The sequence below is a fragment of the Ammodytes marinus genome (genome assembly GCF_949987685.1).
Source record: "Ammodytes marinus genome assembly, chromosome: 15".
NCBI lineage: Eukaryota > Metazoa > Chordata > Actinopteri > Uranoscopiformes > Ammodytidae > Ammodytes > Ammodytes marinus.
In genome coordinates, this window is record NC_137219.1 from 28027084 (window position 1) to 28051421 (window position 24338).

The 24338-nt window shown below is 41.5% G+C and overlaps 1 protein-coding gene across 1 annotated transcript in view; it reads right to left on the reverse strand.

Annotated features, from left to right (window-relative positions):
• gabra2a (gamma-aminobutyric acid type A receptor subunit alpha2a) overlaps window positions 1-17832 on the reverse strand; it is a gene marked incomplete at both ends in the record, with an annotated part of 50699 nt that extends 32867 nt beyond the window's left edge. The window contains 3 exons of the mRNA XM_080042015.1: window positions 10393-10460; window positions 12844-12959; window positions 17765-17832. Of these exons, the coding sequence (XP_079898141.1) occupies window positions 10393-10460; window positions 12844-12959; window positions 17765-17832 (252 nt within the window). The remainder of the gene's footprint in view (window positions 1-10392; window positions 10461-12843; window positions 12960-17764) is intronic.
• Window positions 17833-24338: the final 6506 nt, after the last annotated feature.

Below are 24338 nucleotides of genomic sequence, written 5' to 3' on the forward strand. Positions count from 1 at the left end.
AAAAGTGGAATAAAGACATCCAGGATGATTGATAAAGCCAGCCTTGACTTGGGTTGCGTTCCGAATCGCATACTCTTTCTTTTTCTATTCTACATACTACATCCGACGATAAAAAGAATCTAGTTAGGATGCAGTAGGCATACTATTGGAACATACTTTTCTCTCTTATTTCATCATAACATTGCGCCTTGATCTTGCCTCTTGCTTTTATATCCGTCGCATCCCCGTTTGTTTTCATATGGAGGCTTCGTCGATGTTACGTCACTTCACGTGCGCACTGGATTGTGGGTCAGAATCGCCCAAATAGGATGCACTTTTCAACACTAACAATCTTGGCCGCATGAAGTAGGACATCCGGGTACTTCTAACCATCCTAAATCTGGCCACAAGAATCGGGACATCCTAAATCTTTTTTCTACATACTATATAGTAGAAAGTATGCGATTCGGAACGCAACCAAAGTCTAGCCTGGGCACTTTGGATCAGTCAGTTGCATAAACGCCAATCCAGGATGTAAAGGGGCCGCTTTGTCAAGCCAGGTGTAAGTCATTCTGTTAAGTGCCAGCCCACAGCTTTCAGAAGTAGACCCAAAGATCGAACACAGATTTACTAATGTAAAAATGGAAAAGACGGCCCATTTTCCCACACACCAAAAAAAAAACACATTAAATCAATTACCAAGTCAGCCTACTTCCACCTTAAAAACATATCAAGAATTAAAGGGCTAATGTCTCAGCAGGATTTAGAAAAACTTGTCCATGCGTTTATTTTTAGTAGACTTGACTACTGTAACAGTGTCCTTGCAGGCCTTCCTAAAAAATCAATCAGACAGCTTCAGCTAATTCAGAACGCTGCTGCTCGAGTCCTCACTAGGACCAAAAAAGTGGATCACATCACCCCAGTTCTGAGGTCTTTACACTGGCTTCCTGTCAACCAAAGACTTGATTTTAAAATATTGATGTTGGTCTATAAAGCCCTAAATGGTTTAGGGCCTAAATACATCTCTGACCTGCTGATCCCTTATGAACCAGTCAGAGCTCTCAGGTCGTCTGGGGCCGTGTCTGAACTGCCATACTAGCGTCCTACATCCTACATACTCATGCATACTCTCTACTCAAAGATCGATTGTGTATGCGAGCTGCGTCTAAACGTTCTCAGTTGAAGTATACTCAAGCAATGAAGAATTTCTTCTTCTTCTTATAAGATTCAGGCAGTTTAGACACTGTTAAGCTTATAACCGCCCTCTACAGGTTAGATATTGAACTAGATTTTTACAGTCCTGTGTTCATCATCTGTGTTTTAGACCTCTTGTTTTATAATAATGATGTTTTGAGGCGGAGGATCCCTCCGACGCTCTCTGTCCGGCTCATCAGCACTCAGCTGTCTGTGAGTTGAGCTGGACGAGCCGCGGTGTGTGGAACAGCGATCTGTTCTAATCTCTCTCCACTATCAGACTCACAACACTCATTTCACTTAGTGACTCTAATGTTGTTAGGTATTTATCTTCATCTCTTATCTATTGTAAGAGTTTATGAATGACTGCACGTACAGTTGTCAGATCGCGGAACCCCAAACAATGTTGTTGCCTAGCAACTTGCTCGAAAATATTTCATTTTCCTGGGCGGGTAGAATTGACCCAGTGCATTATGGGGCGGTTGAGTAGGAAAAGTATACAATCGATTCATACCCAAAATCTTCCCGGAAGTTAGTACTCATCCGGGAATTTCTCACATACCCAAACTCGCATACCCAACCGTCACATACTCAAATTGAAGTCAAAATGAGTATGAGTAGGACGTTAGTATGGCAGTTCAGACACGGCCTAGGACTGGGCTACTGACAGTCCCCAGAGTAAGGACCAGACAGGGAGAGGCAACCTTCAGTTTTAATGCACCCAAGCTCTGGAATAAACTTCCAGGGGACTTGAGGTCCGCTCCAACACTTGGCTCTTTTAAATCAGGTCTGAAGACCTTTCTGTTTCCGTTTGAACCTGTTATTATTTTTTTTTTAAATGTTTTAATTATTTTCTGTTTTATTTCTATTCATGTTTTTCACTCGCTTTTTTTAATGTGTGCTCTATACTTGGGGCCGGTTTCACAGACAGGGCCTAGATTAAGCCAGGAGTAGGCCTTAATTTGGACTAGTTAAACTGGGACGTTTAAGTCACGTTCAGGGATATGGCTTAAGTTTGGCTTAAAGGCTGTTACATACTCCGCGAGAAGAAAGAACAAAGTTCTCGGTGACAGAGCTGCGATGACGTCATTTTCTTCTCTCAGCTCGTTTAGCTGTTCTCGCAGCTTGTTCTCGACACATCACCCGGGCCTCTCGCAGCTTGTCCGAGAACTATTGTGTGATTGGTCAGTCTGAAGTCAATGAGGAAAGCGAAGTGAAATCAGCTGGCGCTACTGAGTCAATTACCATGGTAACAATGCGCCGCGGTGAGGAGTTCGGCAGTTGAGTTCTCGTGAAGTATGTAATGTCAGACCAGAAAGAACTTCTCGCAGCTCTGTCACCGAGAACTTTGTTCTTTCTTCTTGCGGAGTATGTAACAGCCTTTAGTCTGAGACTATGAAGTCCTTGAGTAAGGTAAGTAAGCCTGATTGTAAACACCTGCCCATGAGCTTTGTTTAATCCAGAATAGCTTTAATCTAGGACTATTTTAAACTGAGTCTGTGCAAGTGGCTTTGAATTAATCCAGTTTAAACAGGCATTTTAGTCTCGGACTAGGTTTAAGCCTTGTCTGTGAAACCGACCCTTGATGTATTTTGTTCTTGCTTCTGTAAAGCACTTTGAATGGCCTTGTGTCCGAAATGTGCTTTAGAAATAAACTTGCCTTGCCTATATGCAATAATATTAATTTTATTTTGATCTGTAATACAGACAGTATGTCTGTATTAAAGACCCACTCATTCTTGGTCCTCTCCCACTGCCCTGATAAGTGATCCTTTAATGCATATTTTCACTACAATTGAGGAAGGATCATTTCACTTCCACTGATTGGTACCCTATTTATTCATACTAAAATCGGTTTGGTACATTGTGTTTTCAAAGCAGACATACAGAATGCTCTTGTGTCCGCAGCCTCAGATGGAGTCATTGCGTGTTGGTGTGATGGGCTTGGCCGAGGAGCGCAGCACCTGGCTGGGTTCAGGCCTGTCCGTCAGCCTCACATCCTGCTGTTCCCTGGGGCAAAAGTGTCAGCCCCGGTTAACATCAGCATTACAGAGGGCCTTCAGTGCTTCCAGCTGACTGAAAACATCTTTCCCCTCGCCATAGTAAGTCAATAAGTCATTAATCCACAGTATACAGTATGTAGAAAGCGCATTTTTCACATGGGACAGCATGGAGTTATACAGGAGGCTCCAGCAGGCAGCAAATATGTGGCTTTGAAAACAAACCCTCTTTGAACTCGTCATTTTCGCTATGGAGAGAATCTTTCATTCTTTCATATCAACCTGGCTTACACACTGGACTATGATTTTAATTGTATTTAGAGTAGTGCTGTCAGTTTAACGCGTTATTAACGGTGTTAACGCAAACCCATTTTAACGGCATTCATTTTTTTATCGCACAATTAACGCTCCTTATGGCTTAGCAAACGTTGTGGTTTTTTCACATGTTGCACCTAATGTTAGAACAACTGAAACACCACAAACTATACATATGGCTCTCAGTTAAGTTACTGTTCATTCAAACGGAACATGTCCTACAGCGTAACTTCACATTAAAATCATTTAACTGGCAAAACGGCTAAACGTCAAGTCAATTTTGACTTTTATTTTGAAGCAGAAACCGGAACCTAGCATTTCCTAGCTCAGCTGCGCGACCTTCAGTAGTAGCTTCTTCCGTGTTGTGACTCTGGGACTACGCGGAAAAATAAAATAAAATAAAGCTTGTCATTTGCAAAAGTCCTGCTTATAACCCTGCGCCCCCACCAAAACCTCCATGAACGTTAGTGGCAGCCGCCAGTCATTCATTTTCACTTTAATTTTCACTACGAAGGGCGACTGAAGCCTCGGCTGCGCCATGGCAACCACCGGCACACAGGCGTATGGTGTGTCCACTCCACACAGTCTGAAATAAGCCGTGAAGGAACGACTCCCAAAACATTTAGGCCTACAACAACCAGTTTAAATTAGCCTTAATACTAATTTGTTTTATATAGCAAATATATGTTTTATGGTGTGGTTTTTAAATAAAAAAGGAAGTTCGAACTATGTTTGTGTATGCTGTTCTAGGGGTGTGTGGGGGGATCTACATTGTGGGCTATTTGCACTGAATTGGAAATCTTGATATTTTAGAAGAAATACACTGAATTACAAGTGTGTATAGAATGGGTGTGATAGGAGCATTAAAATGAGAAAAAATAATGGGACAAAAAGAAATCAAGGGACATTCAGGATAGAATAGATAAAAATGTGCGATGAATCGTGAGTTAACTATGACATTAATGCGATTAATCGCGATTAAATATTTGAATCGTCTGACAGCACTAATTTAGAGCAAAGCAGATCGGTTTGGTCACTTGATATGAGGTAATATCAGTGAGAGGCGGAAGCTTGCGTTGAATAAGCAATACATTACACAGAAAGTTCTGTAAGTTGGTTTGGATGAAGTGAACAAGTGAGCTTCCGCGCAATGCATTTACTAACTGAAAAAACAGGTTAACTTGTGAACAAAGTATTCTGAGGATGCATTAGTGCAGGGCCTTGAAACATTTCCAGTTTAGAGTAGAGAAGAGTAAAGTATGATTTTTTTGTAGGTCTAATTTACAAAACTATTTAATCAAACACATTAACAATAGATAGATCAAAATGTGTTTATTTGAGCAGAAGCGCTGTGATCGCTTGGCAGCTTGAATGTATGTAAAAAAAAGTAACAGCCGTATGTTTAAAAATGTGTACAAAATGCTACGATGCCTATTCAATTTCTGGCAACAAAATTGGCAACCGGGCCCTCGATTTTTTTTTTTTAATGAATATGCCGGCACTGTGAACAAAAAAGGTTGGAAACCCCTGCACTAGACAGTCATGCAGGCTAGCTAGCATGCAAACTGATGTTGTTCTGTCAAATAAAATAGGAAAACACCACAGGAAAAGTGATATACAAAGTAGATATGTATGTTGTACCAGACAAATATTAGAATGGTTGCCATCAGAATGAGGAATTAAACAATAAGCAGGTGCGTGAGGTTTCATAAGAATCTCACTATTTTTGTCCTTTCACAGTATTTGCATGGTGAGCTCAAACAGGGCATTATAATCTAGCAATGGGAAACCTTCTCAAAATCAAAGAACAGGGAGTGTTAAGGGGCTATCCAATCTATCAGGGAAAGGGAAAAGGTGTGTGTGTGTGTGTGTGTGTGTGTGTGTGTGTGTGTGTGTGTGTGTGTGTGTGTGTGTGTGTGTGTGTGTGTGTGTGTGTGTGTGTGTGTGTGTGTGTGTGTGTGTGTGTGTGTGTGTGTGTGTGTGTGTGTGTGTGTGTGTGTGTGTGTGTGTGTGTGTGTGTGTGTGTGTGTGTGTGTGTGTGTGTGTGTGTGTGTGTGTGTGTGTGTGTGTGTGTGGCTCAGAGCCGAGCTATCAGAGGCAAAGAAAAGACTGTGGTGGAGTGATATTATCTGCTGCAAGTTTGATGGAGCCATGGAATGAATTTAACATGAGACCATCTTTCTTTCCCCTTTCTTGTGAAGGTGCTGAATGGATCATGACCACTTCCCTCCCTTCTGCTCCTCGCTTCGCTTCTGTTACACTTAAATATTTGAAAAGAGCCAGGTGGAAGGAGAGGAGACGGGGGCTGGTGGCTTGGACATAGATGGGTGTACCATGAAAAGCTTTTAAGGCAGGAAGTTGTGTGTTTGTGTGTGAGTGATTTATAAAGTGTGAGAGCTCTGTGAGGATTCTCCCAGTCAGCACACTGGATGTTGACATCAGGGTATCCCCCAGTGTATTCCAGCCATGGACGCCCACAGATATCCATGCACAGATAGCTAGTAGTATACCGCTAATGCAAACTGAACATTTCCTACAGCAGCTTCACATTAAAAAGCATTTAACTGGCGTAAGGTGAGTTTACTTTAATTTTGAAACAGAACAGGCAGGTAGTGCTTAACAGCCCGGCAGCGTAGCAGTCACAAGCAACATGTCAGCAGTGTGAGAGTTGTATGCTACTCGCTGAAAGAGTAGCACAGAAAGCTTGAAGTTTGTAATACTTATCCCTGTGGGCTCATAATAAAAGCTTTGTGAGTGTTATGTCAGCCATTAATTTTCTATGTAGGGGATGTAATGTGAGACACTTTTTACATGTGTTCCCCTCTAAGCGAGCTAAAATGATTTATCAGTCAAATTTACACATTTCCCATTAATTCAGGATGTTTCCTAGAAATGGGCATTAACAGAATTTATTCAAGACAAAGGGCAGTGAAAATATGATTGTTTAAAAAAAATTTGTCTTGTGTCTCAGTTTACCCCAGCTGTGGGATAAACTGAGACAGACCAGAGAAATTAAGGGGGTAAACTGATCCACTTACTTTTTCCACTCTGAAACTAACATAACATCACATGTTGTAACGGTTAGAATCCTGACAGCTAGCTTGAAAACCAAATATTCCAAAACTAGGGGTTTGGTCAATTAAGCAAAACATTTTTCTAAACACTTAACAAGTCACAAGTAACTCTGATCAAATGCAACATATAATTCATATTCAATAATTAACATTCAAATGACAGATATAACCAGTAAGATTAAAACACAGTCTGAGGGTCAGAACACAGGACCCTTAGAGCCAGCTAGTGTTTGGGGGTCAGAGCAAAGAACAATCAGAACCAGCTAGAACAGCCTGGGACTCAGAACACAGGACTAGACCTAGCTGTCTTTTTCCATCTTTTCAGTCTTTGATTAATATTTTTCTGCAAATATAATGGATTCATTAAAAGAGGGCATAGACACTGTTTCACTTTACCCCACAGCATTTGTCTCACTTTACCCCACTGCCACAATTTGAGAAAAAACTACCTCTCTCAGCAATTCAGGCTAATCTTCAGTTATCATCATCACATGGTTGGTAGTTCATCAACATGTATGATAGAAGTTTTTTTTACCTGAATCAATTTGCCTTAGCACAACAATCGATTAAGTTGACAGCAAGAAAATTTACTTTTACATGCAAAAAAGACATTTTTGTGAAAAAAAACATGCTTACAACATCACCATGAGGTCCTCTCTTTCATGGCCGAGTGGAAATGAGAGGGGCTTGAAAACATATATCTCACATGACCAAAATTGTGTTCCATTGCCTAGATACAGGGGGTGTCTCACATTACCCGATGCCTCACATTCCCCCGTTCTCCCCTACGCTCACCATGAAGGGTCTGAAGCCTCAGCTGCAGCGACATGAGCTCACACTCACAGGAGTCTACAGGCTGCTGTCTGTCTGCACTGTAGTCCACAGACTACTGTCTGTCTGTCTGCACTGTAGTCCACAGACTACTGTCTGTCTGTCTGCACTGTAGTCCACAGACTACTGTAGTCCACAGAATACTGTCTGTCTGTCTACACTGTAGTCCACAGACTCCTGTCTGTCTACAGAGAATGTTACTGGTCCGTCTCACACAACAGAAACACAGCGGCACTGTGAGGCTCCAGCATGGGCTCCATGCAGCTGTGTCTCACGGTTGCAGTCTATTCAATAATACACCAGTGAGCCCAGGATGATGGCCAATAAAAAGGCACCGGATAGGTTATAGGCTATTATCTGCATTTTGCCACATATTCACACCACTATAATATTAATTGAGAATATCCAATGATACAAGATGTCATGCTAAAAGTTAATAATAGCAAACTGCAATAGTAAAAATAGATAAATTATTTCTGTCTGGAAAAAAATGTACCAACCACCTTGGCGTGTAAGCGAAAAAGTAGAGTAAAAGGCAGACTATGCAACATTTTTAGGAAAAAATAAATCCTAGTCCCTCAAAAGTAATCCCTCTCAATGATCACTTCTGCCCCTATATAATATGTGGTGATGTGTTTATCTGCACAGTCCTCCTCTCTCTGGCTGTATCTTACATAGTGCCCCAATCTAAGCTGCTGTCACTCAGAGATCCACACATCAGGCTAAGATATTGAAATTACCTCAAGCTAGCGAGACACTAAACAAGTCAGGTTCAATTGCTGCGGCAGCTACAGTTGCATCCAGTCAAGATGAACTTTATGTCTGTATTGTAATCTGATAGGCAAAAGGAAAACAGGGTATTTAACCCGCTCTGCCTGTGATGTGTGTGTGGAGCTGCATGTCTTCACACACAGCTGAGAGCCGCCTACAGGCAGAGTACACATATACTGTGCCTTGCATTAGTTGACCCTATTTGTCTACCTAGTTTGGTCAATACGACAACATAGGGCCGGATCCACTAGGATTGCACCTCTTTGACGGCCACTAAACCGGTGCAAATGAGAGAAAAAAATAGTGTCCAATCCACAGAGCTACACGCAAAGGAGGAAATGCAGACACACTGCTCTGAACCTGCCCTTTGGAGCAGCAGGACTGAACATTTATCATAATGAGCATTGATATGTCTGACATGAGATACATCTACTCCATGTCAGAGCAGAATGGCAGTGGATGTTTGGATCTACTAATGACACATTGTCTGTTGTCACTCTCCTGGTTGGAGTGGCTGGGTTTCCAATAGCAACAGGACAAGCAGAGCTGAGCAGTCTCTATTTGGAAGATTGTATCTGCTGAACGTTTAATAAAATCTGAGCTGGCAAGGAAACCCTGAGATTATATGAAGGTCTATATCAGCAAATTTATTTAGGCTCTGAGTCCTGGACAAAAAGACCTTGTGTTTGACCCTGTTTTTGTAGATCGGTTTGGTTAAAACTTGTATATACTGGTTCTCTCTTTTAATAAGTTAAATTTAGATTGTTATGGTAATTGTTGGAAGCCCATGTATTTTTGTTGCACTGATATTCAGAGGTGGAAATGGCCAGGTTTTACTGTGGGAACCCATATGTTGACACGGACATAATTCCAGAAAAAAAGAAATGTAAGATGCTTTTACATCTTTAAAATAAGGAAAATAACACTAAAATAAGTCAGTTTTGGGCGTACACAAACGTTGTAACTTGTACATTTTCTTTAGATGGAAAGGAAACTTAATTTCTTTCTATTTTTATCTTTACTAACGTTTAAGTTAAAAATAGACCGGAGAAGAATGACTGTGCCACGCTGTCCAGTCTATGTAACAGCTGCTGGAAATGTGTGTTTTCTTTCATGTTACTCGGTGCATGAGTTGACGTTGTGAATCAATCAAGCCACTTAAAAACTCAACATTATGACTGACCATTGTGTTTTTAAAGTCTCTCTTGCATGACACAGGATACACTTTAATGATGATTGGATCTTAAAGCTTAAAAACCATTGCTAGGCTATAAGAATTTCAACCGGATTATACAAACAGAAAATTGCTATTTTACCCTGCCAACAGGTGCGACCGGATCACTGTCTACATCATCTCCTTCGCCCTGAGCCTTTCTTTTCTTTTCCTTTTTTTTTTAACGTGATGCAGTACAGGACAAGACAGAAGAACGAATGGAAGTGTTCACATTTAAGACAGAACGGACGAGAATCAAGCAGGAGGTCATTGCATATTTATTTTTACATTGTTGTTGACAGGCTGTGTGTGTGTGTGTGTGTGTGTGTGTGTGTGTGTGTGTGTGTGTGTGTGTGTGTGTGTGTGTGTGTGTGTGTGTGTGTGTGTGTGTGTGTGTGTGTGTGTGTGTGTGTGTGTGTGTGTGTGTGTGTGTGTGTGGGTGTGGGTGTGGGTGTGGGTGTGGGTGTGGGTGTGTGGGTGTGGGTGTGTGTATTAGGGTTGGATTGAGGTACTTGGTGAGTTTGACTTAAGCAACTTGAAATCCAGGTAGTAGTTGCTACAGAAAGGTAATGACAGAAAGTATCTTCTATGCCCTGAGCCTTTCAAAGCCGACCTAGAGACGGTCGCGGTAAGGTGGTTCGTAGGGCTGGCTGGCCGTTACCGGACACAGTGCCAATTCGGGTTGCGTTCCGGTTCGTGCAGAAAAACTCTAGAACTCTTTAAAGAAAGGGTAACAAGGCAGGCTGTGAGATTTCCCTTGACGACCTATAACAAACATTGCATAGATTTTCAAAGTCTGAGCGGGAATGCCTGACTTTTACTCTGGGAAAGAGTAACCCCCCGTTTCCAGCCCTGCTGATATTGCTCTGATAATGCCTTCTGTGCCACCAGACACCAATTTAAACAAGCAAATAGAGGGAAAACAAGTGTCCAGAGAAAATATACACATTCAAGAGTGAGTATTGTCTTTGGTGGTGAGAAGAGGATGCACTATGAGGTGAAGTGTGACACTTACCATATCGGTGTCAGACACTGGACCAAAACTGGTGACATAGATGTCAGTCTTCACTTCTGTTACTCGGTCTGTGAGGAAAAAGCATGAAATCCACTTTAGAAAATCCTATAAATTAACAAAATCCACTGTGCATCACATTAAAATGTATATGGTAAACTCTATTGTGCAGCCACTATGTTTGTTTCTGTTCTTTTCTTTACTTGCTTGATGTCAGGGCACTAAGCTTTTATATCAAGTCTAAAAACTGGAGAGTGAAATTTTGGGGTTAAACATTTCCGAGTTAATTTCAACTCCCCAAGTGTTACTTTAAAAAAATGTTGTGTTGATTAGTGTTCAGTGTTGGGCTTAGGGTTATTTCTCAGAGTTAATCATGTCAGAGTTAAATCAACTCAGATCAACTGCATAGATTGAATTGAGCTCCTCCCCTGCATTTCACTAGCCTGGCTCCGCCCGCCTACCTACATACGGCCAAATTTAATTTTCCCTTCAGTAGTCAGTCTGGTGATGGGGCGTATTAATGGGATCCTGCTCGAACAGATTTCCGTGTGTCCAATCAGCGAACAGAGCGAGTGGCTGAGAACGATGACGTCGAAGTCGCGCTCCAGTTTCAGTTGAATGCTGCGTTCCTTTATACTCGGAAGAATGAGATTTCCGACTTGGTAGTTCCGAGTTCCGACCTGTCTGTGTTCCAGTGCATCTGCTCGCGAAAGTATGGACGCCGACAACCTTTCTCGTCCAAATAACTAAACGTTAGGCTCTAGCAAGTTACCGTTGCCAGGTACCGGTAGATCCATAGACCACAATATGTAGTGAAGTCGGAAATTTCCGAGTTCCCTGTCCAACTGGAACGCACCGCCAGAAGCCGGCTCATGACACACGTGACGACCAAACGTTATGCGATTGGTTGGCTAATCCAGAGTGGCACTGGGCAGATCCAATAGTTTTAAACTTCAACATACACCCGCCTCCAAGTGAGTGAACGTTTGCCAATTACAGCACTTCCAGACCTTCTGTACAAATGAAATGAAGTACGATGGTCTGGTTGGACCAGGCTAGCATTTCACCACTTCATTTGGAGACAAAAATACAAGTCAGCGCCAATCTTCTCCTCATGCAATTGACAGGGTAAGTACAATTGGATTAAACTTAGTGAAACAATTATAAATTGTTGCTATGAACTGCTGTTTTTACTGTGAAACATTTATAGAGAATACTCTCTTTGCAATGCCATGTTTAGGAGTCTGTGGTATAGCTTACACTGATAACTAGCTAACCCTCTTACTGTAACTAAAACCAACAATACTTTTCAGTTAAACCATGTGATTCTTTGTCCTCAGCCTACGACCAAGACATGTCCTCATTGTTGCTGATACATCTCCTTCCACCAACACCAGGGCTGAAGTCTCCAACAGTTAGTGCTGATGCAGTTGAGAAACTTGCAGTCTTTTCATAAGGTAATTATATTATAATTATCTCAACCCTAGTGCTGCTGCAGTTTGGAGGAGCAGGTCGGCAGCCATACCTCCTTGCTGTTGGGTGTCGGAAGAAGAGCAAGATTGACAGCTTCTACATCACCATGGATATGCATCTCATCCCATGCCAGGCAAACCGCTCCCTTGGGGCATTTGATGAACTTTTCAAAGCACATTTTGTGTTTAATTTGTCCTATGATGCTGATTTACTAAATGTTTAAACATTTCTGTAGACAATAGTGTATTACATTGATGTGGGGAACTGAAGGACTCAGCCACAGTCAGAGACTTGAGATCCAGACTGCTCATACAATGTTGCATATGGAAGTTTGTACATTATACCACCATTCATAATGTTTAAGTATACGTGTTTGAATTACTGCTTTCATGAAACAGAAAAAATAAATATAATTTTTTTGAAAATTGCTTTGTTTATTGGAATCATCGATGGTATTTAATAATACATGAATATATATATTTAAATAAATATTAGATTTGAATATTAAAAATGTTCAGTGTAATAGCTTGACACTTTAGAGAGCAAAAATAACTACTAAATAGTAAAAAAACTGAAAGTAACTACAGACAGTGTTGCTTGTTTAATCCCTCAGTGTTACTTGAACTCTGTTTTGCGAGTTAAAAAAGGAACTCTGGTACAGTGTTAAATATTTAACTATTTTGAAAGTGTTAATTTAACTCTTAAATTTACTCTAAATCTGGACCTATATAAACCCTGAAAGTGTTGAAATTGACTCTGTGGGAGTAAATACACTCGACTTTTTGCTGTGAAGCAACAACCAGCTTGACCAATGGGGGAATACAATTCAAGATAATTCAATATCTGCTGTTTCCATTTTGACCATTCTTTTTTTTAAGAGCTTTTTCTTGTGGTTAACCAAAATTAAAAGTATAGTTAATCACTTGAGAACTGCCTTTGCGGTTGTATTTACACAAGCATGTGTCCTCTCTCCTGCCTTACCTCCTAGGCCAGGCCTCAGTCTGTTGTCATACCCATCCAACAGGCTGTCCAGGATCTTGGTGAAGGTTGCGATGTCTTTGGTGTTACGCGTTGAATTGAGCTTTTGCGCTTTTGACCTGAATAGAAGACCAATGTTTAATGAACAAAGAGAAAGAGACATATTAGAACTCGACATCAGCTACAAAAACTGATTTTTTTTTTTAGAAATCCTAAGAACTCTGGGAGATCGTACATATCGGTCCACAAGAAATCAGTGTCCTGGAAAAATATGTTGGCCGACGCATTTCTTCTAGGTCAAATGAGAAATATGTTCATTAACTGTGGAACCTCCTGCCCACTAGTCTAAAACTAGAGACTAATAGCAACACTTTTAACAGAGAACTTAAACAACGGCTCAAATCAAATCAACAGTGCTCACACAAATAATTTAAAACTGGTTTATTGTTTGATCATGCTGCCTTTGTTTTACTCTACGTAGCCTATATATATTTGACTCATTATATCGCTGCTCTGTACTCTATTGTATTCTGCATTTTTAATCTTTTAATTGTCAGTTTTTTATCAGTATTTGATCTTGTTTCTGTTTTGTTTTGTTTATTTTGTTGTTTTTAAAAAGCCTCCTGTGGACAGGTGTTGTAAACTTGCATTTATGCTAACACACTGTAAACAATGCATCTGGTTCGTAAAATGACATTGTCATGTCCATGTCCAAATAATATCTACTATACTATAACTAACAAACTAATGAACTCATAACAGAGAGTACCCTATCTGGAGAGGCGCCTTTTTATCTCACAATGTAACGATTGATAATGTATGTGTATGTCCGGGGCATGTTATAAATCAAACAAAATGGGGGTGGAGTCAATGGTAAGGGAAACACTGAGCTATTAATGGAAATTCGATGTAAAAAGTTGATGCAAAAATATCTCTTACTTAGAGCAAACAAGACGAACAACGTAACTGAAACTGAAATATTAAAGTATAAAAACATAAGCATCATTTATCCATGTCTCTCCCCATAAACTTATTTAGAATTTTTAAGTTTAAACTGTCAACATATTTTCTGTTTTTATAGTTAATAAAAAACAAAGAATTTAAAGTTCCATGTTCATGTCATCTTATATACTTACTTGAGTTGAGCGACTGAGCAGCCCCGAGCATCTGGAGGTGACGTCAGTTTCCCCTTTGTGAATTGTTAACAAACCAATTTAACTAAGTTTAATTTGTAATGAATCTTATGTATGCTAAAGGTAACGCAACAATAAGAGCACACCCTTAAACGTTAACCAAAGGTTAATGCACCCACTGGAGAATTGCAGGAGCACATTGCCCTTTTATTAGTTATGATTTTACTAACTTTGAGCTTGATAAAAATAGGCTATATCAAACTCACAGGTTTGCATCCATAACGTTTAACAGAGGGTCACAGTTTCGAGAGAGGGAGAGAGAAAGATAAAAGATGAAAGAAAAAGAGGGTCGCTGTTTCAGGGGCATACACATACTACACAGTGACATTAGCTAGGAGATCGATCTTTAGTAGTAGACTACTAAAAACTCTCACATATCACAGCAATCAGGCGACACTAATTGAACCAGGTTACATCCATACTGTGAAACATAACTAGTCTAAACACACCCACTTCTCTGTAACCTTAATGATTTTATGTTTGTTATACCTATTAGCTACATGTCCCTACAGTGTAATGTAATAGGCTAAAATGATTTTACCCAGACCATTACACCTCTTGACTCTTGCAGGCCAGAGTAGCTGGAGTGATTTGAGGAGAGAATTGAAAAAGGAGAAGAAGACCGTAGCCTACTGGAGAGAGCAGGAGGGTCGGAGCAGGAGAAGGCAACATAAAGACATGATGAAATAGTGAAGGTGAAGAGGGAAAAGAAGAAATGAATGTGAGGGATGAAGAGGAGGTTTCAGATTCAGACGGAGGCAGAGGTTGATCAGCAGGCAGATGAAGATGACAGGGAGGCTCCTACTGCTATTCCACCTACTTTTTTTCCCGTCCATATAAATTACATTACAGTAGCATACCAGGTCATATCACATAGGGTTAAATATGTAGGCTTAATATTTACAAATGTGTCTTATTTGATCAGAAGTTATGATCAAACAAAATGTAAAACAAATTAAAGAGACAAACCTTAATACTGCATTTGATCATTCAATTTGCCACTCTCCTCTTTTTTCCATCAAAATGCAAAGGCAATGCAGCATTTCAGCCCCATTTAAAGAAATGTACATATACAGTATATGGGGCTTGCTATTACTGTCCTCCCATGCCACCCTGCCAAGTCCTCTTGCCACCCCATGTAAAGGTAAGATCTGCCACTGATACAGGCTATACAATCTTTATTCTACCCGAGCACATCATATCTATCTATCTATAAAGCAAGATACGTCTGTCTGTCTGTGGATCGCATATCTGACTTTTTGTCAGATCGGCCTGAGCTTCTGGGTATGGCTTGCGCACGGCACGAAGGTGTGCATCCTTCATTTCAAAGTTTTGTGGATTAAATATGTAAAGTTATCATATGTATATCATGCTGGCGGCGAATACGTGCGCACACTGAAGGCCTCAGTGAGCACGGAGCATGAAGTAATCCCCGACTAAACCCCGCCTCCCTCTGATTTGATTGGCTGCTGCGACCAAAACTTTCATTGACGAGCGGGACACACAGCAGACACAGCCTGGTGTTACTTCCTCATTCAATGCACCCAACTTTCCAAACAAAACCTTCTTAAACCTTTCCACAGACATCACCAACTCCTCAAACCTGTCCGCTTTAATGTTAAAGATCACACGTTACGCTATTTTCTCTGTTTTACAGTTAAAGGTGCATTGTTATGCTCTATTTATAGAGTTTTGGAGAGACAGAGATTGAATGTGGCAGAGAGGGGAATGACATGCATAGAACTACCAGGGGCCGGATTCGAAACCGTGTCTGCTGCTTCTGAGGACTGAGGGGCCACTCACACTAGGGCCGCGGCCCCGTGCCCGAGCTCATTTGCATCCTAAAGTCTAGAACGTTTGGCTAGTGTGACCACGCCATCCGTATTCCAGCACGGAACAGCCCCTTGGCCACGGCACACTTGGGAGAGGTGTGCCGTGGCCAAAGTACAGATGCTAATGAGATGACACGCGCACAAGCAAGCGCACAAGCAAGCGCACAGGCGGCGTTCCTGACGTGAATTTATTAAGGATGCATTGTCCGTTAACGTCCGCTGCCTTTCTAGTCGGCACCAGAATTGCCCACCACTTGGACTGTAGCTACATAAAATGTGTGAGAATTAACGTGTGTGTAGGCCTAGGTGTGGGCTAATAAAAGAGGGAGAGAGCTAAATAGGTGAGCGCAGAAAGCAAAGCAAAAAGGTTTTCGTGTTTACTCACGTTCGTCAGATGATTTTTTTCTTTTTCCTCCCGTCAGCTGTCATAATACTGTCTTTACGCATGGCGGTGGAGACGAACACATAACAACACACAACGGGACTCCGCGGCCCGGTGATAAGGAAACATTAGCCTACACTAAGGTTTAACAAGAAACTTTATAAAGACACTTCATAAAAAACAATCTCTGCCCATACAAAAAGTTCTGACTTGGATTACTTGATGGAGCGATCGATGTGTATAAAACCATCCGGTACGTATGGTCTGATGACGGGCCGTTATATTAATAATAAACAGCGTGCTGCCGTTATATTAATAATAAACAGCGTGCTGCACAAATATGAGACTGTCTATTATGTCAAGGCTACATTTAAAAAAAAACAATAGCTTAAGGATTCTCGTTGCTCTAATGTGGAAGTGGAATATATGATGCAAATTTGGCCGGATGAAAATATTCACAAACAGTCGTATAGCCTACAAGTAGACTACGCTCCGAATCCTAAACGCGCAAGGTGACGTAGGCAAGGTGCAATCGTGCCCAGGCTACGAGCAGTGTGACCACGGGCCAGCGGGGGGAGTGGGGAAGGGGGAATCGTGCTGAATCTTCCTGCAGCACGGAACAGGCCAACGGCCCTAGTGTGAGTGGGCCCTGAGCCTCTATGGGGGGGCTTTTACGGAGAATAAAGGATTGTGTTAGCCTACATTGGAAGAGAATTTTCAGAGTGGGGAGTGAAAATAACCGGCTCCTCTATGTTTTACCTTTACAAATGTCCATATATATTTTTTATTTATTTTCTTCTCTTTAGTTTGTGTTTTTCATGACATGAGATGTGAAGTATCCTTTAATATAAACTGTATGATGATTGTTAAACTGGATAGTTTCCATGTGGACATTATTACAACATAAGGACGACCCTTATTTAATAGCTATAGCGTTGCAGTTGTATGCAATTGATATGAATTAGGATTTTAACTTTAAAAAAAGTTTTGTTTGTTACTCCCATAGTTTTGTTTTGTCTTTTCCCGTCAATGAAGACCACGATGGGGACCGTACGAATTGAGTGCCAAACGTCGATGCTAAGGAGGCTTGCTCTCAAATGTCAAAATGTCGAATTTACTCAAATGTCATAACAAATATTAAGGGACTGCATAGCCTACACTATTTGGGTACACACGTAATGTTTTTCTGTCACGCAATTAATAATTTTATTTTTCAATATATATGATCTGGCGTTGCGCTTTTTACTGGTGAACAGAGTGCACAGAGCAACCTTTAAGTCAGGACGTGTTGGTTATTACAAATGATTATATCAAGTCGCTTCATTAACGTCGGTCGTAATACAGCCTATTAATAGCGCCCTACTACAGCTCTTTAACACAACGTGCCGTTAAAGGTTAGGTGAAAAGCCAGAGAGTCGCGTGGGCTACACTCCCTGCCGTACGCGCGCGGTCAGTCTGAGCGGTTGTTTTTTAATCTGTTAATGTATACAAACACATATCAGCCACATGAAACTTACCGTGTCTGCAACAACACAACCAAAGAGAGCAACACTGACATGGAACGTGAGCTCCATCGTCCTCTCATCGCTGAAGCCTGCGAACACAACGGTGAAAAGGCATTCAGCGCGCGTAATGACATGGCTGAGCGGCACAAAGCATCTCACAGCTGTTGCTATTCAACGGAACCTAACAAGAGATAGCTGTCTCCGTAAACACAACCATAACATAGGTTAAATCTCCTCAAACTGGGGGGGTTCAATGCCGTAAATCCAGTGTTGAAACCTGAACGTACCTGGACAATGAGCATTCTGTAGGCTACAGCTGTGTTCCGTAAGTGTCCAATTAAGAGTCATTTGTCGAACGATAAATGCTGCCTACCTGAAACGCACCAGGTGTTCCCGGGGTTGCCAACAGGGACTGGGTGAAGAGTGAAGATGAACAAGCCTTTCGCAGTAGGTGAACCAGAGGGAAGCCTGATAGATAAAGCGGTTACAGTCCGTCCATGATGTCAGCTCCTCTGAGAGGGATTCCCCAGCACAGCTCAACCAGACACTAACCTAACTATTGAGCGAGCAGCGCCCAATATAGACGCACACTGATGGATACGCAGTGAGGCGGAGTAGAACCCCCGCAGCGAAGTGTTTTGGTTTCCTGGTAGGTATGTTCATTCGTGCATACCCCATGAAATCAACCCTACAAGTTACATAAAAGCGTGCTTCAGGTGTTATAATGAACAATCATCAATTAATTAATAAGCCTAGGCCTAGTTAGTATAATTATATGTAAAATAAATAAATAAGAAGCTCCTGAAAGGTACTTTTAAATGTTTGTGATGGTTAAATACAACAGTATTTTTATATATTCATTATTAAAGGTGACATAAGCGATTTATTTATGTTAATATAAGTGTTAAATCGCTCTTTATTCATACAGTGATCACTTATATAGTGTGAGCGTTTCATAAAGCCGATCTCTCAGTCACCCACTCTGCATGTAATCGTCAAATAAACTGGATCCCACTACTGATAACCAATCAGAAGAGAGAACGCTACAAACCGGCACCCGTCTCACTGCCGGTGCACGTGCAGAGCGACAGATGGGTGGGTGAATGTGTATGCGGAGCAGGTAAAAATCCTTCCCAATGTCTGTTTTGATGGTTTGCATCATGTTTTATCACACTTATGTATCTGAGATGATGCTAGATAACTCACTGCTTGAAGACCGCAGTGCATTAATGTGGTGACGTGGGGACGAGGGAGGGGACTGCTAACTGCAGTAACTGACAGGAAGTTAGCTAAACTGACCCCTCCGCTTCCTGACCTTTAATGCCTTATCTCAGGTATGCTCCATAGACATATTTTATGGACGACAAATGTAAAAACGGCATCCTTTTCATTTCTATGGTAAGTTGCTCAGTGGCACGTGCAATTTGAAGCGGATACTTCCTGGTAATGGGACCCTCGGAGCATGCCCAGTGTGTTCTTTCTCATCAACCGATTGACTTCAGGCCCCCAGGATCAGTGCCAGAATCCAGTCCGTGCCTAAAATACAAAGTCATGCACATATTACTTTTTTTTTTTTTACATAGTCACATCACATATACATTTACACTACCTCATCGTGATGCATCATGTGCAGATCCGGATTTGGACAATCATTCAGGCCAGGAAATAAATAAAATTAAATATATCAAATAAATTCACTTCTGTGGGGGCGCCCGTGGTGTAGTGGGTAAGGGCGTAGCCCCCCCGGGCCAAGGCCCTGCAGCAGACCCGGGTTTCGAATCCTTCCCAGGTCCGTTCTCTGCATGTCTTTTTATTTATTTAAACCTTTATTTTTCCAGATAAAACATTAAGAACAGTTTCTTATTTACAATATTGATCTGGTCCAAGAGGCCCTGTCTTCCCCTCTCTGCCCCATTTCACCTCTGTCTCTATAAACTGTTAATAAAACATGAAAAAATTCAAAAGATATCTTTAAAAATAAATTTAAAAAATTTACTTCAGAAAAAACTCACAGAAACAAATGCAATATATATATCATTATCAGTTTTATTGGCTTTGTAGTGTATGCTCACCGGCCACTTTATAAGGTACACCAGTTAAATTTATTGTTAACACATACAGTGTAACTAATCAGCCAATCACATGTCAGCAACTCAATGCATTTAGGCATGTAGACCTGGACAGGACAACTTATTGAAGTTCAAAGCGAGCAACAGAATGGGGAAGAAAGGGGTTGTAAGTGACTTTGAACGTGGCATGGTTGATGGTGCCAGACGGGCTAGTCTGAACCTGCGTTCCAAATCGCATCTTTCTTTTTTTCTATTCTGCATACTACATCTGACCATAAGAAGAATCTAGTGAGCATGCAGTATGCCGCAAGTGGGACATACTTTAACCTATTTATTTCATCATAACATAGCGCCTTGATCTTGCCTCTTGCTTTTATGTCCATTGCATTCCCGGTTGTTTTCATACGTAGGCTCCGCCGATGTGACGTCACTTCCGCTGCGCATTGGATTATGGGTCAGAATCACCCAAATAGCATGCTGTTTTCAACACTAATAATCTCGGCTGGATGTTGTAGACATCCTGGTATTTTTTAAGCATACTAAATCTGATCACAGGAATTGGGGCATCCTAAGTCTTTTTTCTACCATACTAAATAGCAGAAAGTATGGGTATTAGAAAGCAGCCAGAATATTTCAGAAACTGCTGATCTACTAGGATTTTCACGCACAACTATCTCTAAGGTTTACAGAGAATGGTCCGAAATAGTAAACGGTGTGCCCATCTTCTTATGGCTACTTCCAGCAGGATAATGCACCATGTCACAAAGCTCAAATCATCTCAAACTGCTTTCTGGAACATGACAATGAGTTGACTGTACTCCAATGGCCTGCACAGTCACCAGATCTCAACCCAATAGAGCCCCTTTGAGATGTGGTGGAACCAGAGATTCACTTCATGGATGTGCAGCCGCCAGATCTGCAGCAACTGTGTGATGCTATCATGTTAAAATGGACAAAAACCTCTGAGGAATGTTTCCAACACGTTGTTGAAAGTATGCCACCAAGAATGAAGGCAGTTCAGAGGGTGAGAGGAGGTCCAACCCGGTACTAGCAAGGTGTACTTAATAAAATGGCCAGTGAGTGTATGTATTCACAATAGGAATATAACACTGGTTTTCCATTAGCCTGGCTCCGCCCGCCTACCTACTTGCGCCCAAATTTCATTTTCCCTTCAGTAGTCAATCTGGTGGTGGGGCGTATTCGTGAGATTTTTCCGAACAGATTTCTGAGTATCCAATCAGCGAACAGAGGAAGTGGCTGAGAACGATGAGGGTCGAAGTCGCGCTCCAGTTTCAATTGAATGCTGCGTTCCCTTACGCTCGGAACTCGGAAACTTCCGACTTGGTAGTTCCGAGTTCCGACCTGTCTGTGTTCCAGTGCATCTGCTCGGGAAAGTATGGACGCCTACAACCTTTCTCATCCAAATAACTAAACGTTAGGCTCTAGCAAGTTACCGTTGCCAGGTATCGGTAGATCCATAGACTACAATATGTAGTGAAGTCGGAAATTTCCGAGTTCCCTGAACGCACCGTCAACAGCCGGCTCACGACCAAACGTTATGCGATTGGTTGGATAATCCAGAGTGGCACTGCGCAGATCCAATAGTTTTAAACTTCAACAGACACCCGCCTCCAAGTGAGTGAACGTTTGCCAATTACAGCACTTCCAGACCTTCTGTACAAATGAAATGAAGTACGATGGTCTGGTAGCGCCAGGCTAGTTTTCCATTGCTCTCAGAAGAAAATAGAAGAAGAAAAAAAGCTAGCTTAATGCTAACCTATGAATGGAAACACGGTTTTTAACAATACTTTAATTATAAACCATGTATGTATAAGGGCACATGTCCAGAGCGCTATGAATGGCACACAAGGTCAGTGCTTGTATACTTCTTCTCAAGGCTGGGCGTAATTTTTAATTTATGTTTTTATTAGGCTAACTGACAGTTGAGCAACAGTAGGCTACACTCTATGGTCAATACATTCACACACATAAGCCCCAGAGGGCGGTGCATCATTAGTTGAATCCACACACACAGACGAGTAGCCCTGCTGTTATGGAAAAGCAAACCCCTTCTGCGCTGGGCTGACGGGCCGAACCAAGCCAAGCTGAGTCTGACATTCATATGGAAAAACGCCACTGGACCATCAATAAGGCAGATTGATTGATTTATTCTTTGATGTTTTGATTTTTTTGTTTGATTCTTTGATTGCTTGTTTGATTGATATGTACAGATCTATAAAAGTACAGTGACAGACACTACTCACTCTCAACCCAAGATTAAATATGGTCCTTTAGTGGGTCAGCAGACGGAGCAGTAATTCACTGCCCTCAGCAACCTTGTCAACGATGCTATCCCGGTCAAGTCCCATCTGTTGACATCACAAGGACAGCTTCAAGGTTATCCTGTGAGGATTGAGAAGGTCCCCTCACAGGCCACTTGTGTCACAGATAAAGTGAGACGGTACTTGTATCCCATACCAATAATATGGTAGGATTCTGTAAGCAGATTGTACTGTGACAAGTCTAGATAGCAGCAAACTGCACAGAATTAACAAGTAGCAAAATGTCTGCCCTTATACTGTCTCTGCACGTTGGCGGCTCCACCAGTTGAGTTTCCTATACAATTCTTGATGTTGATGCCAAACTTCTCAAGGGTCTGTTTAAGGCATTCTACAAAATATGGTCCTGATGCTGACTCACAGTCAATAACACTTGTGAGTCTCTCATCTCTCATGGACAACGTTGGTGACTACTGCACACTGCTCTTTTGATGCAAAGCAAGAAACACTGAGCAGAATAGGGAGTGGTTTGCAACATTTCTATGTGTGCCATCTTTTGAGTGGAACACTCTGGGAATGGGTTTTAGAGGATTGCTGCTGTTTTTAAGTGTCTATCTGAAATGAGTTAACACAATAGAGATTGAGCCTGTGGTTCATCCCTTTCCTAGGGATGAGCAATACAACCTCAACAGCCTGACACAACAGAATAAAACGAAACAGCCTTCAGTTCTGATAATATGTTTTTCCTTTGACATAAAATTATATAATACAATCTTATCAAAGTGTCAATATTTTGTGTTGCCACCATTATTTTCCAGCACTGCCTTAACCTTCTTGGGCATGGAGTTCACCAGAGCTTCACAGGTTGCCACTGGAATCTTCTTCCACTCATTCATGGCGACATCACAGAGCTGGTGGATATTAGAGACCTTACGCTCCCCCACCTTCTGTTTGAGGATGCCCCAAAGATGCTCAATAGGGTTTAGGTCTGGAGACATGCTTGGCTGCCAGTCCATCACCTTTACCCTCAGCTTCTTTAGCAAGGCAGTGGTCATCTTGGAGGTGTGTTTGGGGTCGTTATCATGTTGCAATACTGCCCTGCGGCCCAGTTACGAAGGTTCAGTGCACATGCTCAGCGTCATACCCAGAGGTTGGCTTTGGAAAATAGACCTATGAATACTGCCAGCATTGCTGCAGGTCTTGAAGGGGTGGGGGGTCAGCCTGTCAGTGCTCAGACCATACGCCACACTCTGCATCATACTGGTCTGCATGGCTGTTGTCCCAGAAGGAAGCCTCTTCTAAAGATGATGCACAAGAAAGCCCACAAACAGTTTGCTGAAGACAAGCAGACTACGGACATGGATCACTGGAACCATCTCTGTGGTCTGATGAGACTAAGATAAACTTATTTGGTTCAGATGGTGTTACAGTTTTTTTCGATTGCTAAACCACAGTGGGCACAACTGGAGCGACAAGTGCAAAACTCTAACAACAGTATGCAGAGCAGCGGTTCATTCGGACCAAACTGTAGCTCGTTTTTCATTGATTAAACACAATTTTCAAAACTCTACACACCTATCTCATGGCTTAACCACAGCCTGCACAACACTGTGGTTTTCCAGCACTTTTTTTCAAACGCTAACACACTACTGCCACAACTGTAAACCACACATTCAAAACAGAATGAATGCCTTTCAAACACTGCGGATTGCAATTTTAACTGAAACACTAAGATGTCTTGTTTTAGACTTGTTAGTGAACATATACAGTATAAAGGGAAAACTCAAAAATATATATTTTTTTGTAAATGGACCAATGAAGACAGGTTGTTGGAGGGAGAAGAGTGGCAGTGAGAGTGTGTATGTGTGGAGGAAGACAGAGCTGTAATTTCTGATGAAATACAGTAGGGGCAACACTGATAGACCCTGTTGTGAATCATGGTCTCTCATTGAGAGAGGCAAGGTTGAGAGTGCAACCCAATCTGAAAAAATCTAAAGTTGCATCTGTAATACGAATTTTCCAGCAAACAAACAGCTTAGAGTTGCCTTTCCTTACAGTAAATGACAACATTACAGGAATTGATTTCTGTATTACAATTATAGAATATTTACACAGATAAATACTACATTTGGAAATGTTTTCAATAAAATATACAAAATTTGTATCTATTGAAGCAAACTTCTGATTTTAGCTATGTCCCATTACAGAGACCACGCACTTGGTAGGACGCAGTCTCGC